At 40.1% G+C, this 20,869-nt stretch overlaps 1 protein-coding gene across 1 annotated transcript in view; it reads right to left on the bottom strand.

Annotated features, from left to right (window-relative positions):
• Positions 1–13,512, bottom strand: part of NLK (nemo like kinase) — a 152,317-nt gene extending 138,805 nt beyond the window's left edge. Inside the window, exon 1 of the mRNA XM_007530723.3 lies at positions 11,766–13,512. Within this exon, the coding sequence (XP_007530785.1) occupies positions 11,766–12,223 (458 nt within the window). The 5' untranslated portion in view covers positions 12,224–13,512. The remainder of the gene's footprint in view (positions 1–11,765) is intronic.
• Between the last annotated feature and the right edge of the window lie 7,357 nt (positions 13,513–20,869).

Raw genomic sequence — 20,869 nt, 5'->3', positions numbered from 1 at the left:
CAAAGAGACTCTCTTTGCATAACCTGAGCTTCCAAAGTCCCAGGTTCAGTCCCCCGCACACCATTAGCCAGAGCTGAGCAGTGCTCTGGTGAAAAAAAAAAAAAAAAAGTTCAGATTTTAAACTATATTAAAACTATACTCTCCGTGGTCCGGGAGGTGGCGCAGTGATAAAGCTTTGGACTCTCAAGCATGAGGTCCTGAGTTCGATCCCCGGCAGCACATGTGCCAGAGTGATGTCTGGCTCTTTCTCTCTCTCCCTCTAACTTTCTCATAAATAAATAATTAATTAAAAAAAAAAAAACTATACTCTCCTTCATATCAAAATGCTGCCTCTTCATGACATTCCTTCAATTGTTTTTCTCAAAGTTCTTCTAAACTACAGTTATTTAAACTGAAAAGAAATACCAAGTTCATATAGAGACAGAAACTAGTCAAATTCTTAACTTATTAGCTTTAAAATTAGGAATCATGGGGCCAAGAGATTGTTCATGTGGCATGGTGCTTGCCTTAGCTGTGTTTGAGCCCCCAAAGCACATTGGAACACCACAGCCCATGAAGCAGTGCTATGGTGTCCCTCTCTATTTCTATTTCTATGAAAAACAAACAAAACCCAGTGGGACAATGGACTAGCTAAAGTGCAAGGCCCTGTCACAGCAACAACAAAACAGATAAATTATAAAAATCATGATTCATTTTTATATCATTACCTCAAAGTTTCAAGAAGCATAACTGAATCTCCACATACATTACTAAGTAAATATAACATCTGCGGAATTAAGTAGCATTGACTGCTAAGTTTAATATTTGACTGCTTCACTGACATTGTCCTTTGAATATTCTAAGAAAAAAAGCTTTTAAGACAAACTATTGTAATTTTGTAAAATTTGTTTTATCAACTGTTTTAGACCAAGCTGTAATCAATTTATGATTATGTATTATTAATCAATTATGATTATGTCTACTTTGTTGTTGTTGTCTCTGGAACTTCACTGGCCGGGGCGAACCGAGAATGAGGCAGAGAGAGGGAAAGAAACGCTGTACAAAGCTTCCTTCAATGTGGTGGGGATTGGGTGGCACACAATAGTCTACTAAGCAAAGGATAGCATCAAGGGAAGCTCCGTGGAATGGTTCTGTGGTGTCTCTCCCTCTCTATCTGCATAACGAGAATGAAAAAATTGGTCTGGGAGGAGTGGAATGGCACATGGAGAACTACAGCAGTTTCCACAGGAGGGAATAGGGACTTGGAACTCTGGTGATGGGAAAGGTGTGGAATTATACCCCTGTTGTTTTATAATTTTGTAAATCAATATTAAATCTCTAATAAAAAAAAAGAAAGAATGGTTTTCTGACTCAGAAAATAAAAACAAGGAAGCAAAGCAAAGAAAGTGGTAGAAACACATAGAAACTTTGCATCAGACTGCCTGTTAATGTAAATGTGCAATAAGACATTCACCCAGTAATTACACCCTTTGGGTACTTCTGTACTGTAAGATAACAAAGTAAAATAAAGTCACCTGGCTTATTCCAATTTACTTACACAATTTGCAAGTCTGCAGCTCTATAGCATGGTACATTAAGAAAATTAGCATGTAAGAAAAATTGCCTGCTTATGTAAATGTTTTTATCCATTCAGACAGGGAATTTTAAAAAGCTGTGATGTAGGTCAAATAAACTAATTTTATCTATTTGTTCAAACGTCTTTCCTCACCTTTCTCTGTAGACCTAAGCAAAAATTTTTGGTCAAGGAGTGGATAAAGAGAAAGTTTCCTTTTCTGTCCCTGTTTCTTAAGTTCCACCTATAAGTGAGATCATCTGGTATCTATCCTGCTCTTTTTGGTTTATCTCACTTAACATGAGTGGAAAAGGAGCTAAATTGAGGGTGAGAGTGTTCTGTAGACATTTATCACAGGAAGATGAGAAATTGTACCCATGTGTCAACAACTGTACTGTAAACCATTAGCCTCACGCCCCAATAAAATGATAAAAATAAAGTTTCTGTGTCACTCACTCCTCTGTGAGAAGTTTGCTGCCTGACATTGAGATCTAAACTGCTTAAAACTGAAAACAAAATCGGAAACTTTATCTAGATAACAAAACCACAAAAAAGAAAGGAAAGAAATCAATGGGGGATATCTGATCTAACTGGGAAGGAAAGCAAACATGGCCAGGATCAGGTACACCAATTTTACCTTTTGTTACTTTAGGCAAAGACTTCAGAAAAAGAAAATACTCCAAATAATTCAGGATAGATAAGACAACTGCTTTACAGAGAGCATTCATTATTCCAGTTTGCTCGATGAATACACCCATTCAAGCTCTTTTAAGTCTGTCATAAGTTAGATGAATACAGAATCTTGGCTGTTAATGACTTCTTTCTCAACACCCATTGCTGCAATTCAGACCTCCCAAGGAAAAGTGATTCCATCCTATCTCCACTGATAGTGAATGGTTCCAAACTAAGTACAGAAACCCAATAAAGATCAAAGAAATTCTATATGTAGTCAAGAAGGTGGGTAGGTAATCTGCAGTCATACGTAGCAACTGAACACCTAAACTTTGGCTAATCCAAATTCAAGTGTTGTAAGCATTAAGATACATGCTGAGTCTTGTATACCTACCATAAAATATGCAAAATAACTCACTAGCAACTTTTTATAGTGATTAACATGCTGAGATGACAATACTTGTTGCTTATTTAAATTCAGAATTAAAAAGTGATTCCTAAAAGCAAAGCATTTTGAATCAATTTTCTAGTTGCTCCCATTATTAACCTAATTATTCACAAAATAGTATTAGACTATTTTCAAATCACAGTTCAGTTGACAAGCTCAGGACTTGCTGGCCTAAGGATCCTGGTTCAGTCCCTGGCACCACATGCACTGGAGTGGTACTTTGGCTTCTCTCTGATACAAAACTATCTCACGTGAAACAAATCTTTGAAAAGTGCTTGTCACTTCAGCTATCTGGGGGAAACAAATGAAAATCTAAAACAGTAAAAAAGTAAAAATGGGGAGGTGATTCAGTGCACAGCAGAAAGAATTGGACTCTTGATCATGCAGCCCAAGTTTAATCCCCGCTCTGCTGTGTGCACTTGCTTGCTTACTTGCTCTCTCAGTGAACAAATCAATCATTTTTTTTTTCAAAGGTAAAGTACTGTCAGAAAACAGTATTAACATGTATACTTAGGAAAGAACTGTCCTATTGCAAAAAGGCATGCATTACAATTGAACCAAAACAAGTATAACCTTCACCTATAATTCAGCAATAGGAGATTGTGGACAAACTGCACATTTAAAATTGAGCCCAAATCTGAACACTGTAACAGTCATTACACTGTTGTAGAACAGGCTTACTTTTATCACTCTGTACTATAAACAATTTAAGAAGCTATTCAACATCTGGCCTCTGCCTTTCTCTATTAAATACAATCAATCTTAAAATAATCTTCCCAATAGATAAATAATAAAAAAATAATAAAATAAAGGAATGCTCACACTCAGGCATTATTTAGAATCAAACATATATGAGAAAGAAAAAAATCATACAATTATTCTTTCAAATGTCACCACTGATCTATTTGCCAATTAAATTGGTCTTTTCTCCATTATAATTTTCTTTGACTTTTTGCATCAAAGATCATCCCCATTTTCCTAACAATCTTTTGCCACAGAGACTGTCAATTACTATGAACCCATTTTCCTATCTGAATGTCCTTTAGTTCTGCCTCCAATAAATTTTTCTACTATAACTAAGGATATTTCCATAGGTCTGAAGCCCAGCTACCTCCTCTCCTCTGTGTCTTAAAAAAAAAAAAAAAAAGCGAGTGGGGACAGAGAAACAACCAAGTCATTCTCCTACTTTAAAAACTTTTATTGGTTGCCAGTTCCCAGTGTCTCAATCTTTTTCATTATCATCTCCCTAAAGAATGTTTAGGAGACATTTTTCTCTAATTATCCCCTCCCTGAAATTCAAAAACCATGGGTGTGCTATTCATTTGTTTATGTAGTCCTTTACCCACAGAGGATTTATTTGCTCACCCTCCACCCCGCCTACCAATGGCATCTCAATTATTTTATTTTATTTCTATCACCAACACTTCCAGAATTTTACTTTATGTTTCATATATTAAATAGATAATTTATATTTCAATAACTCTAGCACTGTGGTCTCTTGCATATGGGCCCATCTACCCAGAATGACCTTCCCATTAGTTGATTTTCTCATTCTTAGACTCAACTGAAGTATTTATTCATCTTCTGTTGTTGTTCGTTCTTACCTCTTTTATCTTTCTTTTGATAAAGTGAGAGACACCTACAGCAACTTCCCCCTAGTAGGTGGGGATCAAATGCTTGAACAGGGATCCTTGAGCATAATAATGTACTTTTCTAGGTGAGCCAACATCTAGTCCCAAGGTAATACATTTTTCAAAGAAGCATTTATATTTTCCTCAGAAATCTCTATGTTCCCATTATATCTGGGGATGCCTCTATTGCTGCATCTATAGGAGTCATAAATATATCTATCCCCAGCCCCATATGAAAATATGCCTTAAATCTCTATCATTTGGCACAGTGCCTGACAATAGTTGATACATACTAGGTCAGTATTACAATTAAAAGTAAAGGCAGGAGTCCTGCAGTAGCACAGTGGGTTAGGCGCATGTGGTGCAAAGTGCCAGGACCAGAATAAGGATCCTAGTTTGAGCCCCCCCACCTCGCTCCCCACCTCGCTCCCCACCGGCAGGGGAATCACTTCACAGGCGGCGAAGCAGGTCTGCAGGTGTCTATCTCTCTCTCCATTTCTCTGTCCTATCTAACAACGACATCATCAATAACAGCAATAACTATAACAATAAAAGAAAAACAAGAGCAACAAAAGGGAAAATTAAAAAATTTAAAAATATTAAAAAATTTTAAAAAGTAAAAGGCAATATATCCTAATGTTTTTATTTATTTTTATTTATTAGTTTAAAATTTTAATTTCAACTCTCCATCAAGATTCCCTGAGTAGAGAAGTAACATCTTTCACATTATTTACTTTACTATGAACTCCTTCACAGTAAACATGATTGAAACATTATATCCCAGTACCAAACATAGTACGTAATAGCAGTAGTTTGATGAAAGTTTGCAAAATTATCTATAGGATGAAATATTCTCATTAGTACCTACAATCAGCAAATTGTTCCTCAGCAAATTGTCAAAAATACAGTGACTAGTTACTTTTTTTTTTTTTTCCTCCTCCAGGGTTATTGCTGGGCTCGGTGCCTGCACCATGAATCCACCGCTCCTGGAGGCCATTTTTTTTTCCCCCTTTTGTTGCCCTTGTTGTAGCTTCGTTGTGGTTATTACTATTGCCCTTGTTGACGCAATTCGTTGTTGGATGACTAGTTACTTTTAATAGTGCCAAACCTACTACTTACTACCTGACAGCAGACATAATCAAACTATTCAAAGCACAGATATGAAACTCAAGTAAAGAGCACCAATTATGATTAACGACCAACATTCCCAAATATACTTTCATTGTTCACATCACTACAGTTTTAAAAAAGGATTTATGAGAGAGAGACACACAGAGAGAAAAGGACCAGTGTAACACTCTGATATCTGATGATCAAACTTGGAACCTCATGCTTGTAAATCCAGCATTCTAGCCACTGTACCAACTACCTCCCTATTACAATTAACTGTTAAAGTTCCACTCAATATAATTTCCCTTTTAAAAGATTTATGTACTTGGTTTTGAGACAGTACCAGAATATCACTCTGGCACATATGATGTTGGGGATCAAACTCACGACCACATCCCAGAGGGTCCAACACTTTATCTACTGCACTACCTGGGCCATTCCATATAATCTCCTTTTAAGTCATCTTTCCATGTCAGAGTGCCAGAATATGTTCTAATGTCTCCTAGCTAGATACCTTAGAATTACTGACTGGATCTATGATGACCTGTCACATGCTTATTGACAGTATTACAACTGTTGCCTCAGGCACTCTCTGTGTTATTCCCAAGCAACAACAGGAACAAACAGACAAGCTATTTTAGTTAGCAAATCGTTGCCGATCTACATGAGATGACCCAATCAACAAATAATTCACTGGCACATTTTGACTAGATTAAGTAAAACTCAAAATATAATCTTCTAAGATTATATCTGCAAGACCTTCTACCCAAAGGCTTCTTCATTTGCTTACATGACAAATGGAAAACTTTCTTTGGCCATGACAATTTCCACCAAGGAAATCAAATCAACAGCATTAAAGAAATGTACAGTAGGGAGCCGGGTAGTAATGCAGCAGGTTAAGCAAAGGTGGCACAAAGCGCAAGGACCAGAGCAAGGATCCTGGTTCGAGCCCCCGACTCCCCACCTGCAGGGGAGTCGCTTCACAAGCGGTGAAGCAGGTCTGCAAGTGTCTGTCTTTCTCTCCCCATCTGTCTTCTCCTCCTCTCTCCATTTCTCTCTGTCCTATTCAACAACAATGACAACAATAATAACTACAACAGTAAAACAACAAGGGCAACAAAAGAGAATAAATAAATGTACAGTATATATAAACACTTGATTCTTGAGCTGCTAGGACATCAACAAATCTAATACAACCCACAAACAATAGCTATTCAGTTCAGCAAAACAGAAGTCAGTGAAAACTCTAATGTTCCAAAGTTGCAAAGACAATGAAGTATTTCGGTATCCTATTAAAGATGGTCTTTCATATCAAGGAATAACATTTGCTTATGGTTTGAGGGTAAAATCCCAGAACTTAAATCCAAACACAATCAGTTAATACATTTTGCAAACATTTTTTCTACCATAGCATATGAAGAAGTATATCTGCTTCCATTTCTTTTATAGATGTAATACATTTTTGCATAGAAAAAAAAGTCATGACTTTTCTGACAACCCAGTAACTGATGGCTAAAAAAAAAAAAAAAAAAGGGTTCCAAGTAATCCTAAAGGATTTTGTTTTAGCTTATTTTAAAAGGAAAATTATTTCCCAAATGTCTTTAATGAAAATATCTCTTTTTTCTTCTAAACTGATACTTAATAGCATAGTTTCTTTGTTTTTTAATTTATTTTATTTTTTACAAAATCTGGACAATCCTATCAGGAGCCTAAGTACAAAATGACTTTCCAATTTACAGGATACATAATTTCTATCGACAAGAAACCAGTTCAGTATCATTAGATTGTACTAGTTTTATTCTTTCTCTACACTATGACCATGAACCTGCAGTTTCTAAAAGTTTGTAGCTAAAATTAACAATAGAGATTTCAGGTTTCTAGATTCACACAGATGCTTTGTTATGTCTAGAAGAGCAAAGCTTCCTTCTTATGGTGCAGCCTCTGCTTCTTCAAAGTTCTTTTCACAAAGTATGTCTTCCCCCAAACCCCAAGGATCCAGCTGTGGCTGTTAATCTTGGCTAACAGTAGAAAACTTTCTCAATACTACACATTCTTAACCTTTAAAACACAGTAACAAAATACACTTTAGTATGCTATCCTTTCTAACACAAACAAATCCAGGATTTCCCCCAAACATATCCCCACTTTTCCACTGCCACACATAAAAACTTACACTGAATAATCCTCCATTAAATCACACATATTTCCTCTGAGTGCAGTAATTCACACTTTTTCATCAAAACACAAGTAAATGAATTTTCACTAAAACCAAGCTTTGGTAATGATGGTATATCCAGAGAGGAAAAAATTAATTTCCTTCCCAGAATATAAATCCACAATACTTGGGAAAAATGTACCTGTTTTTAATTACTTAGAACGGGACAAAATATTTCCCACCTGGCTCTAAATTCAACTTTCTTATCTCCCTGGCATATATCACAAGAGGAATACTATGGTATTTAAAGTCAAACCTCCAAAAATACTGTTGTTTCGCCTGGTAAATCCTATCATATATTGACAGGAAGCCACTTAATTGTCCTACCAACAATGATTACAACTAAAATAGCTAACATTTGGTTAGTGCTTACTGTGTGCTAGACAGCATACTTACTGGCTTATAAAGGTCACCTCAATTAATCCTCACACCAGTTCCATGCAAGATCACAAAATTAGCAGTCCAGGAGGTGGTGCAGAGAAAAGGTGCTGGACTTTACAACCTGAGGTCCAAAATTCAATCCCCAGCATCGCATGTGCCAGTGATGCTCTCTCTCTCAAGCTAATAAATATATAAATCCCTCTCTCTACATATACATATATATATGTATCACAAAGATAGTAACTTTCAGTACAGTGAAGCTCAAGTTTTGAAAGACTTAAATAAAAGTAACCTTCTGAAGATATTAGAACACAATGTAATGCTCTCCAACTTTACTTGGAGTAGTCAATAGATCAAGTGAATCCCAGAATCTTTGACCTTTCAATTAATTAAATGTTTTTTAAAATGACCCAGAACATTAATGTTACAAAGTAGAGGATTTTCCCAGACTCGCTTTTATTACAGTGGCACTATGTGTAATTAATTCAGACTGCCAGTGTATGTTGGCAATGTCAAAAACCGTTTGGGTCCTTAAACTTCTCTCACGTGGTCAATTTCCTCTAACTTTCAATGAGTCCTCAAAGCTACATGCTATTATAATAACTTTGTCCCAAAGTTGTTATGTCTTTAGGTACTCGATATTTACTTTCCCATGATGAATGGGAACTAGACAAAAACAGACTCAAATTATCCCTACCAAATGATCGAGGTTTCTGTTTGTGTTTGCATTATGAAAATATCCTGATAAAAAGTCAAATTATAAATGATGCTTTGATAATCCATGAGTAATATTCTATGATTGGCAATGAATGTACCTACCTTTGACAAACTTTGATCATATTACTAGGTAACCTAGAACCCTTACTTTGTGATAAAACACCACACAACAGAAGTTGTTAATGAAACCTTAATTGAACTGTCAAAGCACCATCTTCACTATCAAGCTAATAGGCAATTCAGTACTTTATGCAACTGTCCAATACTGATAAGTTATTCCACCAGTTAAATTCAACAGAAAGATAAATCAAGCCTGGCAGACTAAATTATTTAATGGTAAATCTGAAGGGCAAAATGCTGCAATACTCCTACAAATTATTTTTTGTCTGCATGGAGGAATAATAATACCTCTAAAATTACATGTAACATTTTCAGCTACTGGGTGCATGCCCGGAAAAGGAAATGAGCACAGACATAGTGTCCTTTACATATACACTATGCCAATAGAAGAATGCTTGCAAAATGCATTAAATATATTTGAACCTAAATGAATCTTACAGTGGGCATGTAGTTAGACGGTACTCTGAGTCAAATTATCTGGGATAATCTTTTTGTTTCATTTTAATAATTTTAAAAGAGTTGTTTCAGACTCATGAGATGCTTTCTATATTAACAAGAAAAATTCTGGTTCACTCAAAAAGTTTTAAAAATTCACCACTATCTTTAGCTTGGGCTTCAGAATACTTGTGCAATTCACTCTGGTTTTATGTTTAAATCTCCAGTTAACAATTTTACTTAGCTCAGAAATACAATGCCTATAGCACTGTGGGAAAAGCTGGGGAGAAAAAGAAGTACTCCACTGGACATAGTTCCTGCCCTCAAGGGGCTTACAAATGTAGTCAACGAGACAAAGCAAAAGCACAAAATGAGTGGTGTACAACAGAATACAATGTACACAGAAAGATATACTTCAAGCACAGGGAGTTAACTCTCTGAGTGGTATAAGGGGCCCATCAATGAAGGCCTCTGGAGTGGATTCAAATCACATTTCCACCTATTGGTAAATCAAATTACCTACTACGACTATGTTTGCTGTGTGAAATGCTTCAGCACTCCAGTTCAGTACTTTGTTCTTCACCTCCCTCTCATTTAAAAAAAAAAAAAAAAAAAGGTTCCCCCTCCACACTAACTTGAAGCTCTTAACTTCTACAAGCCACATCACCATGTGATAGAAATGTTGGGTAATAATACCTTTAGAATACAGTCAAGAATGCCGCAACTCATTTCTTTTACAGTATCTCTAGTTCTCAGCATTATATGGAAAGCATATACTAAGATGAAAGCAAGCATTCAAGTGTAAAAAAAAAAAAAATCTCAGTGACAAAATTTAAAGCAGAGAACAACCCTTTTTCTAGTCAATCCTTTCCCCTCCTCCCCAAGCTTTAAAATCCCTAAGGATTAGGCAAGAATTGGAAGTTCACAGTATAATCCCTAAGGATAGGATGTGGAAGGAAAGAAAGGCAGTAACAGGCAAGTCCCTGAGCAGAGTGACTGAAGAGGCACCATTACTTCTCACACCCTTTCCCACCAGGAAGCCCATACGTCTTGGAGAAGGCAGCACTGCAGCAGCAACCTCCTTGGACAGAGCCAGCTAAGAAACACTGGATTCTACAAATTTAAATGTTTCTTATTAAATGAGCATATCACATAGTAATTTAGATTATAAAATCTGAAATATAAAAATGATGGCTAGAGAACATGTAACATGATATTCATAACAAAAATAGCCTGAAAAACAATGTAAAAGGAGACATTATTCACCTTAATTTCAAAGAGTTCATTTTCCTGTGATGATGGTGATGGGAGCTTTTCTAGATATTTACAAGAATCTATTTTTGCATACACTGAAAACATCAACTCATCTATTCATACCAGAATATTTAGACCCTGGGAAAAAGAATTCAGTACACTGTAATTTTTAATAGGAATAGACACCTGCAATGACACATTACAAACTATTAATCTTACTTACACTGGCAAAGAGGCAAAATGTGGCATTTAAGAAGTCCTTAAGATGTGGTCCAGGAGGAGGCGCAGTGGATAAAGCACTGCACTCTCCAGTATGAGGCCCTGAGTTCAATCCCCAGTAGCACATGTGCCAAATTACCAGAGTAATGTTTGGTTCTTTCTCTCTCTCCCTTTCTCATTAGTAAATGAATAAAAATTTTCAAAAAAAAAAAATCCTTAAGACTTAAAAAATATCCTAGCACTAGTAAAAGCAGAGCAGTTTCATGTTTAAAAAGTATAGTTCCTACTACAGCAACCAACCAAGGGATTACAGCAATTTAAGAAGCACTAAATGACATTAAAATATTAAACTGAATGTGGGCCACTGCATAACTACAGTCTACTGACCTCGTTTGTGGTACTCATGTGTGATGCTATATTTAATGCATTCTTATCAAAAGGCTAGTGCTACATACTTCCCAACTGTAGCTTTATGGTTTAAAATAAACCACTCAAGCAACGACTTACTGGCTCAACTATGAACCCTATCTTCCTTCTGGGGAATCCAGACCACACATTAAGGAATGAAAAAGCAAAAACAGTTATGCAATGTATATCCCAATGACAAGATAATTCTGAGGAACTAGGTTTGGGTCAGTTGGGACATTTGTTACAACTGAGCAACCAAGTCAAACTAAGTCCAGTAGGAAATGATCATGGTCTTTGTAGGAATAATCATTTCATCCTTTCATCAACTGATTCCACCTTCAGGGACTTGCCTGGGTTCCAAACAAAAAGTTTGGTAGATAGCAGACTTGGGTGTATTACTCATCAGAAGATGTGCCATGACTCAAAAACGTAAGCCCAAACCGCCAATGCATTAGGGCTCCTTTACGATGGGAGGTGGCTTCTTGCCGTTGAGTCGAGAAGCTTGTTCCACCGTGGTCAACATGAAGAAGACCAGGAGGGATGGGTTGTCCAATGACAACCACGAGGAGAAGCCACGAGTTGTGTGTTTCTTTTGATACTCACCAGACAACACCAAAGGCTCCATATCCAATAGGTCTATCCGGCTCAATATCCAGCTGCTGTTGTGGATGATGCGAGTGCTGATGATGATGCGCCTTCACTGTAGCAGCTGCGGCAGCCTGTACCTGAGCTGGGGCTGCAGCAGCTGGTCCAGGAGCCTGACCCGGTGCCGGTGATGGGAAATACGGCTGTTGCTGCCCAGGGTTTAACATGGCTGCAGCTGCGGCCGCTGCTGCGGCAGCTGCAGCTGCTGAAGAGGTATGCTGCTGGACGGGGTGTACAGCAGCAGCCGACCCCGGATGAAGATGGTGCTGGGGGTGGTGGTGGTGGTGAAGGTGAGGAGGAGGGAGGTGTGGAAGGTGGTGGTGATGGTGGTGGTGGTGACCTGCTGCTGCTGCAGATGCACCGCCATTATAAGCCGCCATCATTTTTGCGTTGGCTCTTGCGCCACAAAGAGACATTCAAAAAAAAAAAAATGCCCTTTGATTTAGAAAGCAAACTGGGTCAAGCTGTCATTTGGCCATTTAAAAATGAAGGGAAAAAAAAAGCAAACAAAAACAGAAAAGCAAAAAGACTCACTCCACCTCAAAAAAACATAGAGCGTAACTGGCTTTATGTCTTCATCAGTCAATCCAAACAAGTTAGAGGATCTTGGTGTTCAAGTTTGGGTGAGAGAGTGAGAGAGAGAGAAAGAGAGAGAGAGACAGACAGAGAGAGAGAGTGTGTGTGTGTGTATGTGTCTCTAAGGGCGTGGGTAGCCAATAAAATAAAAATGGAAAAAGAAAAAGAAAAAGGGAAAAGGGACCCCTTCCCCCCAGGATTCCTGCCACAAGTGGGTACTAAAACTCCATCCTTAATTTGGGGGAGGTTCCAACTTTGAATGTGGGAATAAAGGCCAAGCCTCCCGACCCCCTGAACTCCACACACGAAAAGGATCAGGCAACACACCACCCTTGGAATCTTGTAAGAGGGTTGACTCATCTACCCCTTCCATTCCCACATCCTTTTCTAAACACCTTCCACCTCCTCAAAAATACAATTAAAAAAAAAATTCCCCCAACTACCCCAAATATAAAAAAGATGGGGGGAAATTGTCAGGGAAACCAGCTTTCCCCCCCACCTCGAACTCTCAGGCCTTCCTACATCTCCCCCTACTCCTAGTCGGGTTGACCTAATTGGGGGGGGTGGGGGGGACTAAACTTTCCTGAACAGAGAACCCAGGGATGGAAGCAGGAGGGAGAGAGTGAGCAGAGGAGGCGACAGGGCAGGACGGAGAGGAGAAAAGAGAACCGGGGCAAAGTGAGGGTAAGGAGGTGCCGGGAGGAATGAAAGAGAGGTGGGCAGCACTCTGACGCCCAGAGGGAACCGCCCCGGGATGAGGTTCTGGTCCCGGGGGCCAAAGAATAGGAGCCCGGGGAGGCGGGCGGGGTGCAGTCGGAAGCGGGCTGACTCCTGCCCCCGCCGCCGGCTGCTTCTGCTGAGGAGGGTTGGGGGGGAGAGCGGGTGGGTCCCCCCGTGCGACGGCCCCCGCAGGGCTCAAGGCTGCTCCGTCTCCCCCCCTCCCCCCCACCCGGCTTCCGCGCCCGCGGCCGCTTTCTCTTCAGCCGCTGTGGCCGCCTCCGCCTCAGCCACCGCCTCCTTAGCCGCCGGTGCCGCCGCGGCCGGACTCACCTCCCCTAGCAAAGCCGGATAGAGCGGAGCCAGCGGCGGACACGCGCAACCAGGCGCCGAGGCCCCGCCCCCGCCTCACACTGACCGGCTACTCTAGCCAATCCACGCCCACCTGTCCGCGTCCGCCTCCAATCCTGGACCAGGAGCTTCAGACAGGCGCACTGGCCGGCCAGTGGCAACAAGGTGTGGGTCTCCTGGGGAAATCCCGCCCTCGAGCCCGGATGGGCAGATGGCAAGGCCAATCAAAATGTAGGATTTGGTCTGACCGACAAGGCTGAAAGCGAATTAGCGACCAAAGATCTCCGTGACATTTTCTTTCGCCTCTCTCCTCTTGTCTTTTTCTTCTTTTATTTTTTTGGCAGGAGCAGGAAGCTGCGTGCTAATCCCGCCTGCAAAAACTGGAAGGTAGGGGTGGAATGAAAGAGCCAATCATGAGCCGGGGACCAAGACCAGACTAACCAATCCTTGCGTTGAAGACGAAGTGGGCTGGGGCTGGGGTGAGACAGACACTAGATTTGACAAATTGTATAAAAAAGATTGATCTTGATCCCACCCTTCAGATCTCCAATAGGTTAGGATTGTGGAGAATTCCCTGTCAAATCAGCAACGACTTCTTCAGGAGGAGGGGCCACGTGAAAGGGGCGTGGTCTTTAGGGGCGGAGTCAGAATGAAGAAGGCGGAGTTATTGCAGATCCATTGATAGGAACCTTCTACTATTCCTGCTCTCAGATATCTAAGTATGGAGAAGTAGAGGGGACTAAACGGGATACCAAGCTTCAGAAACTCAACATCCAAGGTCACTCAGCAGACTTGACAGTTCTATGACTGCCTCACAGCCTATGACTGTTTCTCCACGACTACTCTGATCTTGTAAAAAAGAGATGTTTCCAAGTATTCATAACTCCACTCATAGACTACAGCTACATTAACACCAAAAGTAAGTTTATCAGGCAGGGAGACATCTAAGAGAGCATAGGATTTGTATGTCTGAGCCTTCTAAGTGAAATCCCTGGTACCGTCATTTGCCAGAGCTGAGCAGCGCTCTGATGTCTCTCTTTGTGTGTCTCTATGCCTCATTCTCTCTCATAATTTTTTAAAATTATTTACCATAAAATTATAATTCTCTTTGTATTTTCTTTTCTTTCTTTCTTTTCTTTTCTTTTCTTTTTTTTTTTTTTGCCTCCAGGGTTATTTCTGGTGCTCAGTGCCTGCTCTACAAATTCACTGCTCCTGGAGGCTATTTTTTCCCTTTTGTTGTCCATTGTTGTTGTTGTTGTTGTTGCTGCTGTCGTTGTTGGATAGGACAGAGAGAAATCGAGAGAGGAGGGCAAGACAGAGAGGGAGAGAGAAAGATAGACACCTGCAGACCTGCTTCACCGCTTGTGAAGCTACCCCCCTGTAGGTGGGGAGTTCGGGTCTTGAACCAGGATCCTTAAGCTGATCCTTGCGCTGTGTGCCTTGTGCGCTTAACCCGCGTGCTACCGCCCTGCCCCCTCTCTTCATATTTTCTAAGCCAAGTAAGTTTCGGTCATTAAAATCATCAAACTAACATTCACATAACCTACTTCTGAACTTTTCTTTTAAAAACAGAAAATAATTAGACCCAGAATCTTATTAAAATATTTATTTATTTATTTGAAAGAGAGAAACAGAGCATCATTTTGGCACATGTGGTGCCAGGGATTGAACTCAGGACCTCATGCTTGAGGGTCCAACACCCTACTCACTGTGCTATCTCCCAGGCCACATCCCACAATTTTATCCTGTGTGACAGGGAATGGGAGTTAACCAGGTAACTCACCTGGGAGGGCACCTACTTTGTGTTGCACATGACCCAAGTTCCAGCCTGTCATCCAAACCCCTGTACCCGGCATAGGAGGACTCCACCCTTGGGAAAGGCTACAGTGCTGTGGTATCTTTCTCTGTCTCTATCTGAGAAAGTTAACAAAGAGCTGTAAAGCCTGAGATATGGCATCAACAAAGTGAGGGGAAAAAAAAAAACCAACCAAAAACTACGTACTCAGAATCCTGGGAATTTTTCTTTCTTTCTCTCCAGGGTTATTGCTGGGGACTCTATAAATTCACTGCTCCTGCTGGCCATTCTTTTCCATTTTTTGGGTAGGACAGAGAGAAATTAAGAAGGGAGGGGAGAGAGAGAGGGAGAGAGAAAGACAGACACCTACCTGCACACCTGTATCACCCCTTGCAAGCGACTCCCCCCTTCCGTCTCCTGCAGATGGGGAGCTGGCGGGGGCTCTAACCCAGAACCTTGTGCAGGTCTTGTGCTTCATACTATGTGTGTTTAACTGGTTACACTCTGCCCCCTCTCTGTTTATTTCTTTGCCTGCTCATTTCTTCCCTTCTAAACATAGTCTTAAACATTTTTCTGTTGTTTTGTTTTGTTTTAATGAAAGAATGAGGTAGAGAGAGAAAATGAAAGCAAACTGCTCCATCATCCATGGGTAGTGCAGATATTGAACCTAGGGCCTTTATATGTAAAGCAGGTACTTTACAGCTCGGTCACCTTCCCAACATCTTAAGTAATTTGAAAGACTGCTCTTCTCTTTTCCCCAACACCTTACAGAATGACCCAAATTTACACCAAAAGCATCTTTAATGCATATCCCTACCTACACACTAGTTCTTCTCTAATCCTCTGGGAATTTAGCAATTGTTTCAAAATAATAGTCTTACCCTGCCATTACCCTTGAATAAAGTCAAGATGTCTCCATAAGCAGCTACATTTAGTTAGTACTTCCCTCAAATGTCTTATTTCTCACCTCTGCTTTCCAGAATTAGGACATTCTGAATTTCTTTTAGTTCTTCAAATCATCCCCAGCTTCCAAACCTTCAGCCCAAAGTACTCCACACCCATCCTCAACTCTTCTTTTTTTTTTTTAATATTTATTTTCCCTTTTTGTTGCCCTTGTTTTTTTATTGTTGTAGTTACTATTTTTGTTATTGGTGTCATCGTCATTGTTAGACAGGACAGAGAGAAATGGAGAGAGGAGGGAAAGACAGAGAGGGGGAGAGAAAGACACCTGCAGACCTGCTTCACCGCTTGTGAAGCGACTCCCCTGCAGGTGGGGAGCCAGGGGCTCTGAACCGGGATCTTTACACACATCCCTGTGCTTCCCATCACTTGCGCTTAACCTGCTGTACTACCGCCTGATTCCCCATTCTCAACTCTTCTAACTTACCAGTTAAGTCATTCAGGTCTTCACTAAACTTTACCTTTTTTTCCTGCAAAGTTGCTCTTTGCCCTGTTATAGGATATATGTCTCTGTTATCGTTCTCCATTGCACTGCCTCCATCATGACACTAAAAACTCTATATTTTAATTGTTTTCTGAGTTTGACTAAGTTGAACAGCTTATTTGTCTCACTCATGTTGTATGGCTGCTTCCTAATTTAGTGTCTAATGGACAAAAACAAGTCATAAAAGTTGGCCTGAGGAGACAGGCTTATTGTGCACCTGCTTAAGTGCTCATGTTGCAGTGCACAAGGACTGAGGTTCAAGTCCCCAGTCCCCCTGCAGGGGGAGAGCTTCATGAGTGGTGAAGCAGTGCTGCAGGTGTGTGTGTGTGTGTGTGTGTGTGTGTGTGTGTGTGTGTCTCCCCCTCTATTCCCTCTCTCCTCTCAATTTCTCTCTGCTCTATCAAATAAATAAATAAATAAACAAAAAGAAAAAAAAGTTGGCCTGAGTTATTAATAGTAGAAGTGGTACCAATCCAAGCTCTACAACTACTACTACATAGTAGTTCTATGACAGGCAATTAACCATTTTAGAGTCTCAGTTGCCACAACTGAAAATGAAAATAATATATGTCTCATCAAGTTGAAGTGAGACTTAAATGAGGGGAAATATTTTTAAATTCTTGGCAAATAGAGGTTCAATATATGCTAACTCTCCCTATCCACTTCTTCACAAGTATTTGGGAGGTCTTTCTTATTTTTCAATCTACACTAGTTTCCGTCAAGTGTAGTTTCTCAGAAGTATCCTAGAAATACACAGTTTCAGGACTCAGAAATATAATAGTAGAGCCACCACCAGTAGGACAGAACCTTATCACTTACAAGTCTCTAGATTCAATCTCCAACACCACATAAGAACACCATGATGATACTGGGGGAGCTCCAAGGATGTTGGAGCAGTGCTATGGTGTTTCTCCTTTCTTTCTCTCTCTTTTAAAGACTTTATTTATTAATTAATGGGAAATATAGGAGAAGAGAGAGAAAGAACCAGACATCACTCTGGTACATGTGCTGCCAGGGACTGAACTCAGGACCTCATGCTTGAGAGTCCAGTGCTTCATCCATTGTGCCACCTCCAAGACCACTCCTTTATATCTCTATCAACTACAAATTAAAAATTGGTCTGTACTGAGGTAGACTACTGAGAAGTGTTAGTCTTCATGCTGAAGGCCCTAGACTCATACCCTGGCCACTGCTCATTTGAAAGACTTTTATTTCAAAAGGGTCAGGAGATAATTCAGCAGGTAGCGTACATGTTTTACCATGCATTAGGCTCTGGGTTCAAGTCCTAGTACCATATGGGAGTGCCATAACAGATGTGTTGATCTCTCTCTCTCTCTCTCTTTCTCTCATTCAAATAAAAAAAATTAAAAGAACTGGCTCAGGAAGTAATGGTATTCTTAATGAGCAAGGCCCTGGATCCATTCCTCTGGGTTTCTGAAAAAGAAAGAGAGCTCCAGTGTGCAATCAGCACGTGGTACTTATACACAAAGAAAGGAAGGAAGGAAGGAAGGAAGGAAGGAAGGAAGGAAGGAAGGAAGGAAGGAAGGAAGAAAAAGAGAGAGAGAAAGAAGGAAGGAAAGAAAAAGATATCTAGAGAGAAAGAGAGAATGGGAGAGGCAGAGAAAGAGAGCGAGAGAGAGAGAGCCTTAGGTCCCAGCCCAAATCTACTGAATCAGATTTTTTTGGATGATGGGATGATACCAATCTTTCTAACAAGCACTCCAGGTGATTCTTACACACCATAAAGTTTGGGAAGCACTGGTTTTGTGGAAAGGGATTATGTCTTAAATTCAAGAGTGAATCTTAAACTCTGTCAACTTTTTATCAGCTAGTATAGTACCTAGCCCTTAAAAATTGTTCAAAGTATGGGTGGGTGGGGAGAATACAGATCCAAGAAGGATGACAGAGGGCGTAGTGAGGGTTGTATTGTTATATGGAAAACTTGGAAATGTTATGCATGTACAAACTATTGTGTTTACTGTTGAATGTAAAACATTAATTCCCCAATAAAGAAATTAAAAAAAATTGTTCAAAGTATATGAATTAAATAAATAAATACAATCCACCAGAAAAAGAATTGCATATTAAGAGTTGTTTATTTCTGGTACAAACATGTACTGAGGACCAGTAATATATCTAGACACACTGCTACATTTTATAGTGGACAAGAGAAGATCTATGAATTAAAGCACCTGTCTTCCTCTAAGTGCAGTGTAGAGGTTTCTAAAATGGTGTGAGCACACTCCAGATAATCCACAAAGAGAATCATTAAGTTTCAGGAAGAAATGGGAGTGGGACTTGAACCTGGGTTGTGCACATGGCAAAGCAGTACACTGTCCAAATGAGTTATTTCATTAATTTCATTTATGATATTTTTGAAGGTTTATTTCATCAGAGAAAGAACTGAGGGAACAAAAATCTCTAGTATACTGGATCCCAGAGATCAAACCCAGGACCTATACATTTGTTAATATGAGGGGCTGGGTGGTGGCACAACTGGTTGAGCACACATGTTAGGATGAATGAAGACCTGAGTTCAAGCCACGGGTCCCCACGTGAGGGGGGAGATGTAGATAGGGGAGAAGTTTCACTAGTGGTGAAATGGTGCTTCAGATGTCTTCCTTCCTCTTTCCCTCTCTAGCTCCCATTTCCCTTTTGATTTCTGTCTGTCTCTATCCAATAGATAAATTATATGATTACTAGAACATTAGAGATTTCATACACAGCTGGGGAAATGGCTCCACTGACAGCACAGGATGTCTGGAGCTTCCTGTTTGATCCCCAGTGCCATATGTACCACAGTAGTGCTCTAACTTCTCTCTCTCATATAAAGCTCTAATATGAAATAAATGTCATAAGTGAATGGCCAAAAGGTGACCATTGCCAGCATTTGCAAGGCTCCTAGCTGTAGCCTTGGCATCATATATACAAGAGTGGTACACAGGCCTCTTTCTCTCACTCTCTCTCTGTCTTATGAAAAAATATCTTTTTTTTCTTAATATGTTAAAAGAAATTATTAGTTTTGATATATTTTGTTTAAGCCAGTAGGCCCCAAATACTGTAATTTTAACATGTGACTAATGTAAAGAAAGATGTTTTTTTCCTTCCAGGGTTATCACTGTGGCTCAGTGCCTGCACTACGAATCCACTGCTCCTGGTGGCCATTTCCCCCATTTTGTTTTTGTTACTGGATAAGACAGAGATATTGAGAGAGGAGGGGAAGACAGAGATGGGGAGAAGGATAGACACCTACAGACCTGCTTCACCACTTGTGAGGCAACCGCCCTTCCCACAGCTGGTGGGGAGCCAGCCGGGGTTCAAACCATCATCTTTATGCAGTCCTTGAGCTTTGTGCCATGTGTGCTTAACCCACGGTGCTACTGCCCAGCCCCCATTAAGAAAGTTTTTTAAATTAATTAATTTATTTATTTGCCTCCAGGGCTATTGCTGGGACTCAGTGTCTACACTATGAATTCACTGCTCCTGGAGGCTATTTTTTCCCTTTTGTTGCCCTTGTTGTTTATAGTTGCTGTTACTATTATTGTTGTTACTGTTGTCATTGTTGTTGGATAGGACAGAGAGAAATCAAGAGAGGAGGGGAAAACAGAGAGGGAGAGAGAAAGACAGACACCTGCAGACCTGCTTCACCGCCTGTGAAGCGATCCCCCTGCAGGTGGGGAGCCAGGGGCTTGAACCCAGATGCTGGTCCTTGCGCTTTGCACCATGTGTGCTTAACCTGCTGCGCTACTGCCCAGCCCCCAAGAAAGATTTTTATCACATGTATTTCGTGTTCTAAGTCTTCAAAATCAGTGTATATTTTGCATAATTAGCACATTTTTATCAAATTGAAAATTCAAATTCCTCAATTACACTAGCTATATTTTAAGTGCTCACTTCTCTCAGTGTCTAGTAGCTACCACATTAGGCACCACAGGTCTACAGCATGGGTTTAAATCTCTGCTTTGAACCTTAACTCTCTCTGTGATCATAGCCAAGTCTTTTTTTTAATTTTCTGTCAATCTATTTCTTAAAAAAATATGATTAATAGTGGTTTACAAGACTGTAAAATTACAGGATATATTTCCACATCATATTCATCACCAAAGTTCTGTGTCCCCATCCTCCCAATGATAAACACCATAGTTTTCTCAAACTCATAGAGACAATTTGTTTACTTGG

This window comes from Erinaceus europaeus, chromosome 12, assembly GCF_950295315.1.
Source record: "Erinaceus europaeus chromosome 12, mEriEur2.1, whole genome shotgun sequence".
Classification (NCBI taxonomy): Eukaryota; Metazoa; Chordata; class Mammalia; order Eulipotyphla; family Erinaceidae; genus Erinaceus; species Erinaceus europaeus.
The sequence above is the reverse complement of the archived record's forward strand: the minus strand, read 5'-3'. Positions and strand labels throughout refer to the sequence as shown.